The sequence below is a fragment of the Castanea sativa genome, chromosome 8 (genome assembly GCF_040712315.1).
Source record: "Castanea sativa cultivar Marrone di Chiusa Pesio chromosome 8, ASM4071231v1".
Lineage (NCBI taxonomy): Eukaryota > Viridiplantae > Streptophyta > Magnoliopsida > Fagales > Fagaceae > Castanea > Castanea sativa.
In genome coordinates this window covers 26822518-26842490 of record NC_134020.1, presented here as the reverse complement: position 1 = coordinate 26842490, position 19973 = coordinate 26822518, and the positions used below count along the sequence as shown (strand labels likewise).

The following is a 19973-nucleotide window of genomic DNA, read 5'->3' as shown; positions in this document are numbered from 1 at the left end:
TCAGATGAAGAGGTCGCCTCATGTGGAGGAGCATGATGCCCATTATATAGCCTGGTGGGTGTTGACTCTTTCTCTTGTAATAGAGATCTGGTTGATAGCGAGAGTGAGAGGCATACTCCCACAAACAAATGCATATAGAAACCATGAGTGAATCTCAAAGTTTCGCCGAATGATTTCTAAGACCTTATAAGATTTATAAGGTTTTGAGTGAGAAACTTCTAGTCAAGTATCATGGGGTTATCTCCAAAAAATCTTTCCTTATAACTATCAAATGTGTAATAGGATTGGTACTCTATATATATATATATATATATATATATATATATAGAGAGAGAGAGAGAGAGAGAGAGAGAGAGAGAGAGAGAGAGAGAGAGAGAGAGAGAGAGAGAGAGAGAATTAGTAAGGTGTTTGAAGTAGTAGCGGAGCTAAAAATTTGCAATTGAAGAGACCAAACAAAATATATATATACTATGTTTTTACCGTGTATAGTAGTATAACAGAGTATTATAAAACAATTTAAAATGTAAATTGTATACTTTATAACTTTAAGATGTGTACGACAAAAAATATATTTATTGTGTAAATATTGACAAAAGGATTTAATATTTTCAATTTATCTTTAATCAATAATATTTAGACACTAGACAAGTAATAACATAAATCATAATCCAAAAACTAAGTATCTTTTTTTATATTACAAGCCACAAATTAGGTGAAATGATTAAATTGTTTGTTTGTTTTACCTTGATTATTTGAGATAATTGTTACGATAACTATGTCCATTATAATGTTATGAATGTTCAATCAAGTTAAGTAATTAGTAAATACTACTTATCACTAATGAGATTGTGACTATATTTTAATAAATATAATTAACCTTATACTTTTATTTTTATATAAATTATATATTTTAAATAAATAATAAATATATATATATACACACACACATGTATTTATGTTTTCTTTGATTTATACATGAGACTCTTTAAAATTTTTGGGGGCCATGGCTTCCTTGTCAAAGACCTTGCACCATTGGCTTGAAGAGCTCTAGACATCCTTATTAGCGGGGAAAAAAATCACGAGTAATTCTTAGTTGCTAATCAATTTTGATTGAGAAAGCATAATTTGTTTGGAACTATGCCTTGTAAAGCAAATATCTCTAGTTCGAATTTACTCTCCTCTCTTTCCTTGGAGTCAAGCTTACTTATATAAAAGTTGTCTATACTCTAGTCTAGTGTACAAAACTCTCATTTTAAATATAACATTTCACCTCAAAGTGATAAAGTTTTGTGCCTAAATGGTTAGGCATTCTTGAAAATAAATAGTGAGCTCATGTCATAACACATGGGTAACTCTAATGTTTTGTCAATAATATTTTTTAGAAAATGAGTCATTTTTTGAAAAACGTTTTCTATAAAATTATCTCGTTTTCCTATGTTTGTTAGTAATCTTAAATGAGTTGAAAAACAATTTTCTAACTTTTCTTATTTAGAATTATTTTTCAAAAAAAATTAGTGAAAAATAATATCTAAAAATTAGCTATACTTTTTATTTAGACCAATAATAGTTTTTTTTTTAACTCATTTTTCTGATACTATCCAATACTGAAAAATTCGAAAAATTATTTTTACAAAAAGTTTTTCATCAAAAAAATAGGAGTGTTCCATATTTTATGAGCATCTGAATTTTTCATCAAATGGGAGTTTTCTATCAAATAAGTACTTCACTATCTATTTTCACGTATATTTAATGATCTATATATAATATAATACCATATCTCAAATCTCTGAGAGTTCCGTATTTTATGAAAACCATGTAGGGTTTTAGTGAATTTTCTCTATCAAACAAAAGTTTTGAGCAACCACATGGAAGTGCATGGAGAAGTTAAAATGCTAAGAAGGCCCACCCAAACAATAAAACTAAAGTGAAACCAAACACAAAAAGAATGGTTCATGGCGGTGGAGATGTTTCAGATTTTAATATTATAGTACATCTTTTACTGTTTAGGGCACTCAAGAAGTCAAGTTTGCTTTTTCGAAGTCAAGAAAAGTAGTCTGTAGAAAAGTGGTTGGAATTTAAAATATAAAGGAGAATCAAAAGGCAACATATGTGGAAATTCCCCTGGGAATTTTACGTCGGTAAGAGCATTCTTATTCAGGTGGGCAAATTTTTTATAAATGCTAAAATTTAACATATAAAATTTTATAAATATTTAAAAAATACTCCATCAAACCTAATAAATAGCATAAATTTTGCAATTAGTGAACAGTGTAATCTCATTTTTGAGACCGCGCTGTTCACACAATTATAAAACTTTTATTATTATTATTTATTTTGTGGGCCACTTTCTTTACTTCTTCAGTTCTTCTTTCTCATTCCGTTTCTTCACCATTTCTCTACTCTCTCTCTCTCTCTCTCTCTCGATGTCTCTGCCTTCCTCTCTGACGAAACCCAGGCCGACGCATCAAGCCAAGCCGATTTTTTTATTTATTCACTCAACGCTCTCTCTCTGCTCTATCTTTCTCTTTCATCTCACTTCTTTCTTCTCTCTTGTCTCTCTGTGCTTCGCCGAGTAGTTTGCCGATGATTGTGCTTGCCGATTGTGGGATGTTGATGGCTGTGGTCCGGTGATTCTGGTCATGGATCGTGGGTTCGATGGCCGTGGTCCGGTGGCGGCGATGGAGGTTTCTTTTTTTTTTTTTGGTTCTGCGTGGTTCTTCTTGGGTCCGATTGGGCTCTGATCGTGCAAAGGAGGACGTGGTGGTTGTCGGATTGATTTTGGGTCTTGATCTGGTTTTGGGATTTTGGGTCTTGACTTGGTTGGGGTGGGTCTTGATTTGATTTATAGGTGCGAATGAGGACGTCAAGCTGCGCCGTGGAAGAAGATAACGATGGTGGAGGTTTGGCGTGATGGGTCTGCTAGTGGGTTTGCTGGTGGCGGCGATAGTGAAGGTTTCTTTTCTTTTTCTTTTTTTCTACTGTGGTTGGTGGTGGTGAGTGGATGCCGTGGTTGTGGGTGGACGTGGAGGTGTCTTTCTGCTGTGATATTTTGGTAGTGGTTATGGTATGGGTGGTGGATTTTTGGTGGGTGGTTGGTAGTGTAGTGTCGGTGGTGTTGCGAGAAACAGAGAGAAACAGAGGAGAGAGAGACAAAGGAGAGAGAGGAAAAATAAAAAAAATTATTAAAAAATAAAAAAAATCATTATTTAAATGAAATGGTAAAAAAAATAGAAGTTTTGATATAACTAATATTATAAAGTAGTGTGTTATATGTTATAAAATTAAAATTTGAGAGGCTAAATAGTATTTTTAAGATGTTTAATAAGAATGCTGTAAGTAAAACATGAATACGAGAATTGAGCTTGATTTTCGAAAGGATGGTATTTATCAGCCTCGCATAGTACTTTTCATGGTAGCCAAGTAATGATAGTGAGGATGAAATCAACAGAAAGATAATAAATGAAGTGAGGCCATTTTCCCCTCTAATGCTAGGATATGGCCTCGCTGTTTCGACGTGCTTTCTTGATTTGATTGTCATACCATATGTAGCAAAAAAGTCTTCGATTTTGCCAAAAAGAAAGGGAAAAAAAAAACATTTTGTCTAATCTATCAAAGATTTCGCAATCAGTCAAATCACAAAGGTGTGGACAATACGACGACAGGCAATGGGTCTGTAAGGGCTGTTTGATAGATAGGTTTAAACTTCAAGTTCACCTTTTCCCTTTCAGTTTTTAAGGGGTGTTAGACACCATAGTTTTAACATATTTTTATACATTTTAAACAATATTACATACTTTTTTACTTACACGTATATTAAAAACACTCAAACAGCATAATTTAAACTACTCTTTTAAACACCCCCTACACAACCTTACACATTTTTTCACACTATTTACCTACACGTATTTAAAAAAACTACAAACAACGTTCCTCTACCAGACAGGCCTAAGTATCACAATTCATAAGCTGTACAAAGTGAGGTGTATAGCGCAAGGTTGATAGGAAGTGGATGCAAAAATGAGCAAAGGAAAAAACACGTGGTGGAAATCTTACCTAGTTGATAATGCCAATGGGCTTGGCATGCACCGAAACCATTAAGCGGTTCAATCAAGCAGTCAACACAAGAAGGAAATTACTCCAACAATAAGCTTTGGAAATAAGCAAATTATTTCCTCGCAAACAACATATACAAGTCGCATCCTTGTGCATCGACAAGAAGTGGACAACGATATCCAGTGAGAAAACAACCTGATTAGGTATTAATTCTTTAAGTTATTACCTCTTTTACACAGTAGGAAGTGTGCTGAGAGATGGATCTAAAAATAATGATGTGACAAATAAGAAAAGATAAATCTGAACATAATGTAAATTCCTTCCACTTTGACCGCTAGTTATTACTTATTATTAAATAAGCCATCACCAATTGGTTTCTTTTCAAGCAGTAATCAAAAACATAAAGAGTCAACCAGCAGCAAGTCCACACAATCAGGTAATAAGTCTTAAAATTTTGAAGTGAGATCCATGCCTTAAATCACACAAACAAAGATACAAAAGTTTTATATAATTTTTGATAACTATCTTATTATAATTTTCTTGAAACTATGCTTGGCTAAAATCTCCAAGAACAGACCACAATTACAAAATTATAACACAAGTTTTCCACTAAGCATTCCACTAGGAAGCATGAAGGCAGCCATAACAACACATGGTCCTGAATTTCAAACATTCTTCTTCACAGTGGCTGCCTTGATAATGTCAATGAACTCTGGCTGTAAAAGAATTGTCCACAGGAGAGTTAGTCAACCAAAGCTATGGACAAGAAACCATATAAGTCAAAATAATGACTTCAAAAGAGAAATAAACACCTTAAGGGAAGCTCCACCAACCAAAAATCCATCCACATCTGGCTGTGCCGCCAATTCTTTGCAGTTTGCTCCATTTACAGAACCTACAGTAGATATAATTCTGGTAAGAACGTAGCACATCTGTGTTAGATATCTAAAACATCTTCCTAAGCTATGGTGGTAGTGGAACCATATATTCACTCTAATGAATGGAATAGCTATGTTTATGACGGGTAGACCACTAAAACCAAGGAAAGCATCCACATCATAAATGAGTTGAACTTGGTTTTGGTAGCAACTCTAAATTGAACTAAACAAGCCAGCCAGGGTTGGTTGTTGGTCTGATATCTGATTAGATATATCAAGAGATACAAACTGGAATAGTTCTCGAGTAGGCAAACCAATCCAATTCTAGAACTAGTAGTAATAGTATAAAGAGTTAGAGATGGAAAAGTAATTATGCAAGAAGATATAGGATGCAGCTGACATCTTGTGCTGCCATATACCCACTTTTTAGTCTTCAAGATCTTTAAAACTGGGTTCAACTTGCTAAAAGTTGGCCTCTTTAAACATTTAGTTCAGCCCAATGGAGTATATTTTATGTGAACCAATTGATTTACCCACAACAACATTACTGTGCAATTACAAGAACAGAAAAAAATAATAATAAAAAGAAATACAAGAAATATACTACTATTCTGACAAAAAAACACATGACAAACAACCAACAACATGTGCACTATTACTACTACAATCTCTCTCTCATATACATATATGCATGTACGCGCATACACACATATAATTAGGGCAGATCAACCCACCCCGGGCCTGAGAAAAAACGTCCTGATTTAGTCTAAACCAATTGGAATGGTTGGCTCTGAGAAAGAGTACGGTCAGCAGTGGGTTTCAAGTGAGGAAACCCAATCAGATTGAGTTGACCAGCCCCCTTCGAAAGTTATTTTACCTATATATTTTATGTGCCTTTTCTGACTGGGCCTTCAGATTTCTCACCTCCCACTAGTTGACATGTAACACACGCCCCATCCCATCCTCTCTCCCTTACATGATTGAACTTGCTCCCTCTCCATCCAGATCAGACCTGACACCTAAGAGCCAAATCAATGAAGCCTCAACATCCAATCCCTGACCGTGACACACACCCGGTATTCCAAGTCTCCACTACTGTCAGATCGAAGCTTGGCCACTCTATCATTGACAACAATAGCACAGATCTGCCTAAACATGAAGCATTAACTCTGTGCAGACAATCCTGTAGCCTTGAGTAACCCCAATCTGATATCCAACCAAGCTGAACCTTGAAACTGAAGGAGAGTTTGGGACGGTTTGACTGATAATTGGGGAATTTCCTAGCCTAAATGAGTCACAAGTGGCAGGTTGATACCAATCCTGAACCAACTTGACCGTAATCATCCCTACATAAAATTATTCCTCAAGATAGGCAAGTAGGAAGCATGGACACGAACACGGACATGGACACGGGTATAGGTAAGACACGGTGACACAAGCAATTTCTGAAAAATTATAACATATCACAGCCGGTACTACACCGATATGACACCGATACAACACGGGTACGGCATCCTCAAAGAAGTGTTCATGCTTCCTAGTAGCCAACTGGTATGTCATTGACGAGTTTTGAGAGAATAATGGGACAGAGAGCATTACTCATTTGAAAGTTTCCGATGGTGATCTAATTCTTTTCGAGAAAATAAGACGAGAATCTGTGGTGAAGAGAGAATATCTTTCCACATCAAAATATCAGTAGAAAGATAATATGCAAATTCCTGGAACAGTCTGTAAAAATGTGGAGAAGAACTAAAATAGAATGGTCCACCTACAAATAAAATCATCCTGCTATATATACACACACACTCACATATGTATATACCTCTCAATAGATATATTTGCTCTTAACCATAGCCAGTCCATGGTGGCCCATGGCCATTAGTAACTTGATTTTATATGAAGCTGGTTTATTTAGATATACTGACTAAGTATAAAAGCAAAAGAATTTTAAAAAGTGGTTGCATATGAATACTAATGCAGGGAAAAATACCTCCATAGATAATTCTGGTTGATGCAGCAACTTCAGCACCAGCATTGTCATGAAGCCATTTCCTCAATTCCAAGTGAACCTGGAAGAATTACCCATAAAATGTTGTGAAAAAAGAATTTTGTTCTGAAACAACCTGATGCAACACCATCTTTGTGAATACATATAAATGATCTCCATTTACTATAATCTGTTACTGAAATTATGTGTGCAGAAAAATAATGGATAGGAGAACCCGCAAAGCTTAAAACGTATAGATATGGCAACTCTCTCATGTGACTTGAGGACGGGAACACAATGTTCCAAACACAGCTAACACAAAGATATAACTGCAGGTAATAAACATGTGTGCACCCTAATACCCTATGTCTGCAGATGAATTATAAACAATCTGTGTTGTGCTTTGATACATGTAGCAGAAAGATAGACAGTAGTCTTAATAGTTAATAAGAATTTTTTTTTTTTTTGATAAGTAAGAATGATATATATATGAAAGGCTACTCTATGCAAGAAAAGCACAGAGTAAACCAGAAAATTACAAGAATGAAAAAAGAAAGCAGGAAAAATACAAAATACAAAAAAAAAAAAAAAAAAAACCAAACAGCAGAACAATTACAAAATTACAAAAGTGAAAGAGAACTAAGAAAAGAGGGAAGAGAATCACTGGTCGTGAGTCCCCAAGCCCGAGACCAATCAAAAAGAGTTCCACTAAACGAAGCACGCATCTAATCACTGGACTTATCCAAACCCTCAAAAGTCCGTCGATTCCGTTCCTTCTAAAGACACCATAGAATGCACAACGGAACTAAATTTCAGATTTGAGATGAATGCTTCCCCAACCAATTCCACCAGCCAAAAAAGCAAATCTAGACTCGATCTAGGTATGACCCATGCCACTCCATAACCGATAAGCCATCTCACAATGAAGAAGTAAGTGATCCACCGTCTCCCCACAATGTCGACACATAATACACCAATCCACAAAATCCAAGCCCCTCAATCTCAGATTATCACCTGTTAGAATCTTATTCCAAGCTTCACACCAAACAAAGAAAGAAACCCGTCTAGGAACCTTAACTCTCCATATCCCTTTCCAAGGAAAGACAATTGAGGGTGAGTCCCGCAATTTGTTATAATACGACCGGATGTCAAAATCCCCATTAGGCTTCAATTTCCATCTCAACCGATCTCCAACATCCATTAGCGGGGTATTGGCTCCCAAGATACGAAGAAAACGCAGCCTTTCCTCCATCTCCCAATCATTAAATTCCCGAATGAAGCAAACATTCCAAATTCTTCTATCCTCTGTCCCTTCCCTTGACAAAGAAGCTTCAATAGAAGCCTCCTTGTCAATAGCAATGCCATACAGCCTCGGGAAAGCAACTTGAAAAGGTTGATCTCCATACCACTCATCCTGCCAAAATCTCACTCTATTCCCCAACCCAACAACAAACTGAATATTTTTGCTAAAGTCCTCCTAGCCCATACGAATACCTCTCCACAAACCACACCCATGCACTCCCCTACCTAACTTAGAGGTCCATCCCCCCCACTCTTCCCCAAATTTTGAAGCTACCACCCTCCTCCACAGCCTATTCTCCTCTTTCCCAAACCGCCACAACCATTTCCTCAATAATGCTTTATTGAAAGTAGTAAGTTTCCTTATCCCTAATCCACCATTGGCTATGGACACACAAACTTTATCCCATCCTACCAGATGAGTAGCTATGAAAAAGGGCATTAATGTATCATACATAAAGAGATCAAACTGTCAGAAAAGCATAGCTCATGTTACTATAGTGGCTCCCCTGATCGTTATATGGTATTCCCCAAAACTCTTTTAAATATAAACTTCAGAGCTATTCAGTCTTTATTTATTCTCTCTTTTACTGTTATGGGGATTGAAAGAAAGAGATTCCTTTCTTCTCGTTTTGCTAGATTAAATAAATAGAGAATCTTTTAAAGAGCCCAACTTTAGTTTCATGCATCACTTGCCCCCAAGCACTAAGATATGCCAAGAAGAGGATTGGGCACATGAGTTGAGCAACTTATTTGGAATAAGAGTCCTATCTACCTAGATTGATATACTGCCGGAGTAAATTATTACAGTTAAACTTCAAATTAAAGAAGAGATAGATTAAAACATTCTCAGAGCCATACTTACTTCCTGAGCCTGAGCAGGGGTTGCAACCTTTCCAGTTCCAATGGCCCAAACTGGCTCATAGGCCAAAACAATGTGAGCCCAATTTGATACTTTATCTGCAAGAGAATAGTATAGGGATCATTCATCCATAAAATCACGGTATAGATTATTGAAGGAGAAAGGAGCAGAATATGCAAAAGCTACAGCTTGTTAACCAATGTGTACGAGTAAAATAGAAAGATCCTCGACCAAATATTGTTGTGTAAACTTCTCTATGCATTTACAAACAATCATCTCTTAATCCAAATTACATTCGGAAGAAACTTCCATGGGCACCATTCTAAAAAGACTGTCTCTTAAACCAAAATAGATAAGAAAATTTAAAGTAACAGACAAAAAAAGAAGGAACTTTTTCTTTTCCATTGTTAGTACAACTAGGAGGTACCTGCAATTGCTTTTGTTTGAGCAGCAACAACGGCCACGGTAGATCCTGATTCTCGCTGCTCAAGAGTCTCTCCAACACAAGCAATCACTTTTATGCCTTGAGATAGTGCACATGCAACTTTATCTCCAACAAACTACAAAGAGAAGCAAAGAAAGGAGAGATTATGATGACTGCAAAACAAACAGTACATCAATTTATAACACAAGCACCACCACAGGAGCAAAAAAATTTTAGGCAAAAAATAAACATATGAAAAGATACCAATGCAACATTGCTTACCTCATTTGTCTCATTTAAAAGAGCTCTTCTTTCAGAATGACCAAGGATGACCCAGGGAACACCCAAATTGACAAGCATCTCAGCACTGTAGAAAGAGACATCAGCTTCACATTTTTTACATAAAAACAATCATTACACCAAACCTGAACCAATAATAGTAAAAACTGAAAATGAGGGGAAAACCCAAACATAGACTAAAAAAAGAATTAGAAATCAACCTGGTTTCCATTTATGACGTGAAAATAGAAAAGGAAGTTTCAATTACATATAAACCACCACAGAGGGAAACATGTTAGATTATTTTAGGAACAACACTGAATGATCTTGAAAGTGGTGAAAAAATCCACTTATTCCAAGCACTGACAAAGCCAGAAGTATCCTTTGTTTCAAAGAGAGGAGGAAAGGTTATTACTTATCCTTGGATAATATTAACAAACTAATCAAACTTATAAAAAAATTATAATTCTTGGATAACTGCATAAAACAAAAACCTCTAACATTCAAGAATTAATTACTGAAATGTGAGAACTAAGGCTATGTTTGGTTCAACGGAAAATATTTTCTTACTGTAAAATGCTGTGTTTGGTTCAACGGAAAATATTTTCAGGTGAAAATATTTTACGGAAAATAAATTATTTTCAAGCATTTGGTTGTGTTCCTGAAAATCTTTTCATTGCTTGGTTGCATTCAAGAAAATACTAAGAAAAACGTACTTTCTACTATTTTCTCACATTTTCTCATCTTCCAAGCACATATATAATTTTTTTTTTTTAAGAAAATTTTAGATTAAAAAAAAAATCATGATCAGGACCAGCTCTGGTGGCAGCCAATGGCTGTGGTTGGCTACCAGAGACCGAGGAAATTAGTGGGGGCTGGTGGTTGGGTGGCAGACATTGGGGGTTGGGGTTGGGGGTTCAGTTGATATGTTTCAAGAGAGGCGGAAAATGAATTACAAAAAATGAAAGCGTAAACCAATTTTCACCATAAATTCCTTTATTTTACGGTCAACTGGAAAACAATTTCCAGTTGACCAACATTTTCTGCCGCCCCAAACACCTATAAATGCAAAAAATGTTTTCCGGAAATCAATTTACATTGTACCAAACACAACCTAAAGTTCGAGTATCCATTTAGATAGCCCACTCAACATCAATAATGGTCAATGACTTTACTCTAACATTTGCCACACAAAGTTACTTTAAACTGCAAAAGTTATAGTAACTAGCAAACCATGGCTGATCATTTGGAAAATCATTCTATCTAAAAACTGAATGCTGAGCACTACAGTGATAAATGAAATTGAACATACCTAATCTCTCCGGTAAAAGCACCACCTTTGCGGACCCAGCAGTTTTGTGCGGCGACTTGGAAATCAGACCGTAATAAGCTCTTTACAAAAGGAAGAAACACAAATGGAGGGCTTACAACAACCTCTGCAAGAAACAAAACATCTGACCCATATTGAAAACAAGGATATTATGGGCATCAAAGAAGCTCAAACAAAACATACCCACTACATCTTCAGAAGGAACTTCAGCTTCATTCAATGTGGTAACAATCTTCTTCACCTCCTCAGTTGTCCCATTCTGCAACACAATCAAAGTCACAAAATTCTCAACTCATTATTCTTTAAAAACTTACGTACAATTCAAAACAGAGGTCGCCAATGAGTTCTAGCTCAAATGGCATCTCATATCTCCCCTCCTTGTGTGAACAAGATGGAGGGTGAGAGCATAATGCATATGTTTCAAGAACCACTAGGTGAATGTGTAACTAGCAATTAAAAAAAAAAAAAAAAAATCAGCACTAAGGTTACCTAGTCTCTTTTACCACATCCAGAACCCGAGCAAAGAACAAGAATTCTTATTCAGGGGTTTTGTCAAAAAGGCTGTTATGTAAATGACTTACATTCAAATACTATCTATGGGTTCAAAACTATGGTAGTTATAAAATCATGTTTACAAAAAGTGAGTTCATATATTAACATGATTAAAAATCATGTTTTTGAACTCATAATGTTACCTAAATTCTCATTTTTAAAACACAATTTCATGTAAAATCAACCGCCACATTTAAAAGAAATCATCCTTTTGAACTCGCAAGTTTAGTTGAAATCATATTTTCCAAACACACAACGTCAAGTAAAATCGATCACCACATAGAACTGAAATCAAGTTTTTGAACTCATAACATTAACTGAAACCATATTTGTTTTAAACGCGATGCCATGTAAAGTCGACTGCCACATACAACTGTAATCAAGTTTTTGAACTCGTAACATTAACTGAAATCATACTTTTTAAACGCAATGTCATGTAAAATCGATTGCCAAACATAAACTGAAATCATGTTTTTGAACTAATAACATTAACTGAGATTATGTAAAATCGAACCCAACACATTACAGAAATCAAGTTTTTTAAATTTAGCTAAAATCATATATTTTCAAACTAGCTAAAAACATGTTTCTGGACTCGCAACATCTTTACCTGAAATCGTATTTTCAAACCGACAACCCTATATAACTGAAATCATGTTTCTGAAACGACAAAGTTTAGTTGAAATCATATTTTAGAAACACGAGGCCAAGTAAAATCGACCGCCACAAATACATAACTAAAAAGAGTAATGTTTTTCATTGAAAAAGAATAACAATATATAATAATAATAATAATAATAAAAAGGATTATAATATATAGATGATCATGAAGAAGAAGAAGAAGGATCAGAGAGACATACGCATTTCCAGTTGCCGCCGACGAAGAATTTCCTGCCCATTTTTTTTTTTTTTTTTTTCAATGAATCCTTTGCTTTGATTTTGCGATCAAGAGCTACACTTTTAAATCGGGGGTTTGTGACTGTGACTAGTGATTGTCAATTGTCGGTAAGAGAGAGAGGGAGAAGGTTTTATAGTTTTTAGTTTAGGAAAATTTTATTAAGAAATTGAAAATAGTAATGCTATTTAAAAAAGTTAATCAATTTTTCATTTTCTCTAAAAACTTTTTTAAAAAATATATTAATATATGATTTAAGGGTATATGTTTGTAAAATCCATTAATTTATGTAAAGTTTTAAAAGTACTTAGATAGGGCTTTTTAAGTTTTAAAACTCAACAAAAAAAAAAATGTTTAAAATATTGTCTAATTCCTAAAGTTTGGATACATTTCTTTTTTCGTACTTTATATTTTAAATTGTTCATTGTTCCTCCTTGAAAATTGTTTTTTTAGTACATAATTTTGTATGTACAAATGCATATTGCAATGGCCAATGCATTTTGGGGTAGAGATTAAATTTTGTAATGATTCAATACAAACTCGTAATCCTTCCAATAAAATGCTACCAAGTCAGTTTTTTATTTTTTATTTTAATAAGGAATTGACACACAAAGTTACAAACTCTATTAAAAACAAATTCATTGTTTAATTCTCAAATTATATATTAAAAAAGTAATAGGTGAAAGAAAAACAAGTAGACATGTTATATGGTTTGGGAAAAATAATACATATTTTATTATTAATTATTGTTGTGGTTAGATTATTTGGAAGAATAACTTTTAAAAATCGTGTTTTCATGATTTTAAACATTGAAATTTCAAATTTTACATTGAGATCATATTTTAGAAACACGTGTTTTCAAAACAAAATTATTAGAAAAAAAAAACTATTTTCCATAATAATTTTTATGCTAAATAAAATAATATATTTTGTGGGGACTTGAAGACTAAAGATGGGTAGCACTCTTGTAGCTTTCAGCTGCTCTTCTGGAAGGAGCATCTACAGTCCGAGGAGTGAGGTGGTTCGGGAATAGAATGGGAAGTGGCAGAGCGCTCGTGGGGATATAATGGATACAGATGGGTGCCTCAGGGGTTGAATAGGATCTTTGTAGGATATTTCTTGTAAAGTACCACTTGTTCCTTCACATTGAATGGTTGGCAACAACTTTATTAATGAAGAAATTACCTGAACAATAGATCTACAGCTTAGCAGTTACTTCCACCACTTTCACCAGGAGTCTAGTGGGACAAATGTCCTAAGGAGATTTGGGAGAATTAAAGATAAATGGATAGGATACAAGATGTCATGGAGTATATAAAGGAAGGAGATTCTCAGATAAAAAGGATCCAGCAAGAAGAGAGAGTAGTAGTTGAGAGAGAGTGAAGTGTATTTGTAACAACCAAGAACTTTATTCTCGGGCAATCTTGTGAAGCTCTACTTATATATTAAAATCTTAAGCTTTTTGTCTTTCTTTTCCTATCTGTTTCCTCGGGCGAAGCCCATACTTGTTCATCCCACTTTCTATACAAATATCTATTGTTTTGGATCGGGTTTAGGAAATCCAACATCATTGTTTTTGGTGGGTTTGGGCAGACTAATTTTGTACTCATACATATTTGTTTCCAAAAAATCTCATGCTCCTAAAACCCATCTTTCAAAAAAAAAAAATATATATATATATATATATATATATTTGTTTCCAAAAGATTCCATGCTCCTAAAACCCAGTCTCCTAAACCCAACCTACAAATGACAAATCTTCAACGACTTCATCATCCTTTAGAAGAGTTGAAGAGAGCAATAGGGTTTCTCTGTGTTTACAATTGGAGGAACAAAGTAACAAGTTCTTGAGTGCTTCATACCTACCTATGACACACACGCAGGGTTTCTCTGTGTTTACAATTGGAGGAACAAAGTAACAAGTTCTTGAGTACTTCATACTTGTCTATAACACACACACACACACTTAAAAATGTTTGCCTATGATTTGGCCTATTAATTTCTTGCCTTCTTAAATTTTTTAAAAAAAAAAGAAAAAGAAAAGAAGAGGAAGATATTGACAAATAAATGACATCTTTGTTTCCAATGAGACTATTAGGCACACACATCCTTGCGTTAATTCTTACCATACAATTGTTTTGACAACTTTTTTCCTTTTTTTTAAGTGAAAAAAAAGAAAAAAAAAATCTTAACAAGCACCGTTCGGTGCTCGTTAACATTTCCCACATATATATATATATATATATATATATATATATATATATATATAATTTAAATACTATTGATAGTCATCTTTTTATTTTGTTAATTCTTTAGATTAGGTATAAAATGTAGATTGTCCATACTTTTTATTATTATTTATTATTGTGAAGCATTTTTTTTTATTCATTTATTATAGACTCGTTGGTTTTTGTATTTAATAACTCACTTAGATGAATATTTATGACATAATCCTACATTTGATTCTAAAATTAAGAAATATAACTTTTTAAGAATAAATAATTTAGGACACATGGCGTAAAATTGGAACTCTAATTTAGAATTCTAATTTGAGTTTATCTCAGTTTCACTTATTATATATATATATATATGAGAGTTTTCATTGGAATAAATACCATATTAAAATAAGGTAAAAACTTAAATTCTATACCTTAAGCACAACTGTGCAGTACATTAAGTTTTCCAAATAAGTGAAGCTTGCACCGAAAGCCCTCCATTCTATTTGCTTTCCACTGTGGGAAGCACCAACAATGATGAATCATTAAATATGATTTATGCTTGTAATATGTAAGAATATACGGCAAGAACACATGCCACATACTTTTGCTCATAAAATCAACCACATATCAATAAAACAATAAAATTCTAGGGACAGATGAGCAAAACTTAAACCTTATATCAAAGTGATTGCTGATCTGTATAAAACATAGATTGCTCTCGACTTCTTTGTAAAAGCATGGCATGTACTTTATGTTAATAAAATTGCTAAAACACACATGCCACAAGTGAGCATTAACGTTTCACATCACATCTTGATTCATATTCCAAAAATAGAAAACCTTCTAAACATTTGATCTTGAGTTCTTGCAACAATGAAACTCGTTTGAACAAGGTTCCATCGTAAAGTTACATGTAAATTAAAAGGAGAAAGAAAACAAAACAAAAGGGAATATCAAAAAGTTAGAACATCCTACAACCTAGAAAAAGAAATGCCAAATGGCTATTCAATTGAGCTTGGCTGTCGAACGAAAATTTCATCAAAACCAACCCAAAAAGCTAAAAGAAAAGAAAAGAGAATTAGAAAAAGACTTCTATTGGTCAGTATAGGATGATATTCTTAATGATACAATCGGAAGGTTTGGAAATGCCTTTCAAAACAATTTCTGACCATTGTTTTTGGAGCTGAAGGCTGTGAATGCATCTTCCCATTCTTGCACAGTAGTCTGTGGCACCTTTTTGTCCCCAGTAAAAGGAGCCCAGGATCCTTTGGAGAAATCTGTGAGAACCCACTGGACCTTCTCAGGCACATTAGAGAAATCAAATTTCAAAGCAAAAGTCTTCGCCTTCGTGTCAGACTTCTTTTGTTTCTGGCCCCCAGAGCCCTCCTTATACAGACAAGAAAATTGAAAAAGCATGTTAGAAGGGAGATTGGACGAGTGAAAGGGAATAATTTGCAATACCTTCAAGAAAACTAACATTTGCTGTTAACTCACCATCGTATCAGCATCGGAGTTCTCACTTGGTTTCCTTTTTTGACGTTTGGTTCCTGTTTCCAAAAAGTAAAGAACCTCCTTCTTCGACCGGAATCGGCTTCCTGAAACTGAATGAAAATAATACTGCACAATACAGAGACAATTTAGGCCTTCTTTGGAAGTCCACCATCAAACGGAATATTTATGTCATCTTCTGTACCTATGGCATTTGATAACATTTTATGAGATAGAACAATTGCAGGATTTTGGGGCCATCACAGCAACTGAAAATTGAAACGGGAATGTTTATTAATGTCCTTTACCAACATTTGCAGCAAATGATTCATTTTAGATGCCAAACAAAACAGAAGGAACTCACTTCAGATTCAACACCCCCTTTTTGCATATTGCAGATTCAACCTAACTACGGCATAATTATTTCACATCCATATGGATATCAGAATCTAGTCTTTTACTTCCACCCCATCCCCTGCTCCGACACCCCCCCCCCCCCACCCCAAAAAAGAAAAAGAAAAAAGAAATCAGAATCTTTCCTAACAACCAATTATTGTCACCAGCCACATGAATGTCCGTTGAAGAAGAACTTAAAGGAAAGGATAGACGTTTTAGCATTTGAACCAAGCAACAGACTACTTTCCAAAATCCTTAAAAATTTTGAAAAAAAATTAATTGTGCCAAGAAAAATGGGATAAACTCACCAAGTTCCAATCAGATGCAAGAATAGATTCATTTCCTCTGAAAGATTACTAAATTATCCCCTTTCATGGAGAAATTTTTAAGACAAGATCTGATCATGAAAATAAAACCTAGAGTTTATGCAATTTCCTATTAAATACCTCAGAACAGCCCCCTAATTAGTTCATGGTACCTACATTATAGTATTGTACCATATTCCATCTTAGGTGGTGTACCATCTTCCTGCTTCATAATCCATATCGCAGTTAAGAGTGATCATATCATCATACAATTTAGTTAGTTTTTTCAACTTCATTTTTTAATAATCAATACAAGCATTACCGCAAAAATAATTTATTTTTTATTTTTTTAATATGAATCAGAGATTTTATTAATAATGAAACAAAGAAAACAAACTATAAAAAGACTGAGAGGTCACACCACTGGCAAAACTACCGGGCCAAGTTCCCCCTATAGACTAAAATTTTAACAATTACACAAAGTCATCCTATCAAATATTAATTAACCACAGATGTAAATCAACTATCCACCAGCTGAGAACTTGAACAGGAGAAGACTAGTCCAACAAACAGCCAGCAGCTTGCCAAAATCACTCCATTAATACATTCCTGATCCTTGCAAGGCAAAAGACCAAGGAGCTTCTATTAAACAACAGCAGCCCTAGCTGGAAGCAAAACAAGAGCAGCAACTATCTGCAACATCCCCAATCAATACCTGCGTCTTTATGCAGGAAGGCTGCTATGTTTGTTTGCAGATAGATGCAGTCGGCAGACATCAAGTAAGCAGCCTGTATACAACTAAGCAACTAAGCAGAGACAGTAATGCACTGCAGCATCTTCAGATCAGTGAGCGTGGGATATCAAAATAGAGTTTTTTAACCTTAATGGCAGCGGAGGATCCTGTTCAGAGTGGATTTGGGGAATTTTACTTTGAATTCAAGTCGACCACTAACATCTTTCTTGATCTCTGTCAGGATCTGTTCTTCAGTCAAGACTGGGCCATTTTGGATGATAGCATTCCTCTAACACCAGAGGATTACCACAATTTCCAAGAGAAAAACAATGTGCTTCTGAGGAATTATAATATACTACCAAAGCATGAATAGAAAGAAGAAAGAAAGAATAATTGAATAGTTACTAGGGTGGTCAGTAACCTGACTCGTCTCTAAGAAGTAAGATTGTCCATCTAAAAACTTCATTATTGTCCTTCTTTTTCAATGATCTCATAAGGTATATTGCCGTTAAAACTCTAAGGCTCTATCCAGCTTTTGGTAAGCTCCTAATTGTTATTACTTTTTTTTTTTTTTTTTGAGAAGTCTCCTAATTGTTATTACTTCCAAAAGGTGAGAACAATTCCAACATCAAGCTCACATAAACATCAAGGAAATATTCTCAATATATCTGCAGATAATTAACTATACTTGTGTGTCATTTTCAATGTCTTATCTTTAACATAGCCAAACTCCGTGCTTGGACAAATTGAACAGGACATGAGGATGATTGGCATAAATCATATAAAACCCAACTCAATAACCATATACTCTTGAATACTCCAATTTACGGGCACAAAAGATACTAACATAAAAATCAGTAAAGGAGTTGCAAGGAAGAGTAAAAGACCCCAAAGAAACACAAATCAAAGTCGAGAAGTAATAAATTATTACCAACAAGGCCATGGTCTCAAATGGGGTCAGCTGTGAATCCTCAACATACTAATCTACCTTTGGTGTAATCAGGGTCGACCATAAATCTCATATTTGTTAGTTAATTCATGAAACATTATCATTCAACAGCTTTTTCAGCTGTAGAAACAAGCAAAGAGAATCACCCCAGACTATAACAAAAAAGATAATATATATATTGGATTCTAACATTAAAAGAAATTAAATATTTCTTTCAATAATTCCTTTTCTTGTTGAGTTTTCCCAGCAACCAAACAAAGTATTAGCAGACACCACACATTCAAATATTGAATTTTATTGTTAATAAATAAAAGTAACAAGCTAACAATGAATAATATGAGAAATGAAATTTACCCTATCTACGGTTCCAGCAGTGAGGCCGGAGCTCCGAACTCTATCTTCGACTGTCCAACCAGCCGGCAACCAATCCGGAACCGCCGCTGGCGCCCGACGCGGCGGAGTTTCGGCCATAGACGCGGCGCTCTCCGGAGCCGGAGCCGCCGCAACCGGCGCCGCTTCCCCGTTAGACTTCTCTGCGGCCAAGCAAGCTGGCGCGGCGTCGTCGGAAGATCGGCGCAGTTGTGGTGGCGGCTCAGCCGTCGTGGCGTCTTGAGGTACGGCAATGAAGGTCCCGGATTTGAGGAGAGGATCGGGTGGTAACTCGGGAGCTAGGGTTTCTTCGGGTCTTTTCGGGTCTTGTTGGATCGAGTTCGGATCGTGACCCGACGTCTCGGCGGTAGACATGTTTGAGAGAGAAACAGAGAGAGAGAGAGATAAGTTTCGGCTTAGGCGGAAAATGAAATCAGGAAATGGTTTGAATTTCCCGAGTTTGTTGACTTTTAACTAATGTTGATTTAAATGACTTCCCTTTGTTTATAGTCTACACTGTTCTTTCTTTGGAAAAACTAATGCTTCGTTTCGCTTGGATGAAAGTGTTTTGGGGGTTAAAGGATTGCAGAAATAAAAAAAACCCAATAGCTCTTCTTGGGAGATTTTTTTTGTTTTTTTGGTGTTTGGTTTTTTTAGAATGTACAAAATGGTGGAACAAGGATACACTATATTGTGTACATTTTTTTTTTTTATGGGATTCCACTTGTTAATAAATGTTGGGGTAGCTTTTAGTAACTCTGCTACATTTTAGATTTTAATTTCTACCAGAATACGTTTTGCTTAGAAAAAGTGTTTTGTATGGTGCTGAATTTATTAATAGTTATTTTTTTTAATTATTAAAAGTCAGAATTATTAATATTTTATGTTATTAGAGAATGCAATTATCCATCTATACTACTTTTTTTTATTTTTTTTCTATTTGAACCAGATGTTT

General features: G+C 34.9%; 2 protein-coding genes across 3 annotated transcripts; both read right to left on the bottom strand.

Annotated features, from left to right (window-relative positions):
* Positions 1 to 4496: 4496 nt before the first annotated feature.
* On the bottom strand, positions 4497 to 12850 carry LOC142607638 (triosephosphate isomerase, cytosolic). 2 transcript variants are annotated; one of them, XM_075779205.1, is made up of 9 exons: positions 12525 to 12850; positions 11296 to 11371; positions 11095 to 11218; positions 9786 to 9870; positions 9507 to 9639; positions 9083 to 9177; positions 6922 to 7000; positions 4866 to 4948; positions 4497 to 4769 (listed from the first exon to the last, which is right to left on the bottom strand). In XM_075779205.1, exons 1-9 carry the CDS (start codon positions 12561 to 12563, stop codon positions 4719 to 4721), a joined length of 765 nt encoding a protein of 254 aa, XP_075635320.1. In that variant the 5' UTR covers positions 12564 to 12850; the 3' UTR covers positions 4497 to 4718. The 2 variants fall into 2 exon arrangements, with proteins under 2 accessions (XP_075635320.1, XP_075635319.1); XM_075779204.1 differs by having other exon boundaries at positions 11095 to 11236; positions 12525 to 12685.
* Positions 12851 to 15595: 2745 nt separating this feature from the next.
* Positions 15596 to 19647, bottom strand: LOC142608207 (methyl-CpG-binding domain-containing protein 5-like). The gene is made up of 3 exons (XM_075779937.1): positions 19004 to 19647; positions 16273 to 16395; positions 15596 to 16164 (listed from the first exon to the last, which is right to left on the bottom strand). Exons 1-3 carry the CDS (start codon positions 19391 to 19393, stop codon positions 15931 to 15933), a joined length of 747 nt encoding a protein of 248 aa, XP_075636052.1. The 5' UTR covers positions 19394 to 19647; the 3' UTR covers positions 15596 to 15930.
* Between the last annotated feature and the right edge of the window lie 326 nt (positions 19648 to 19973).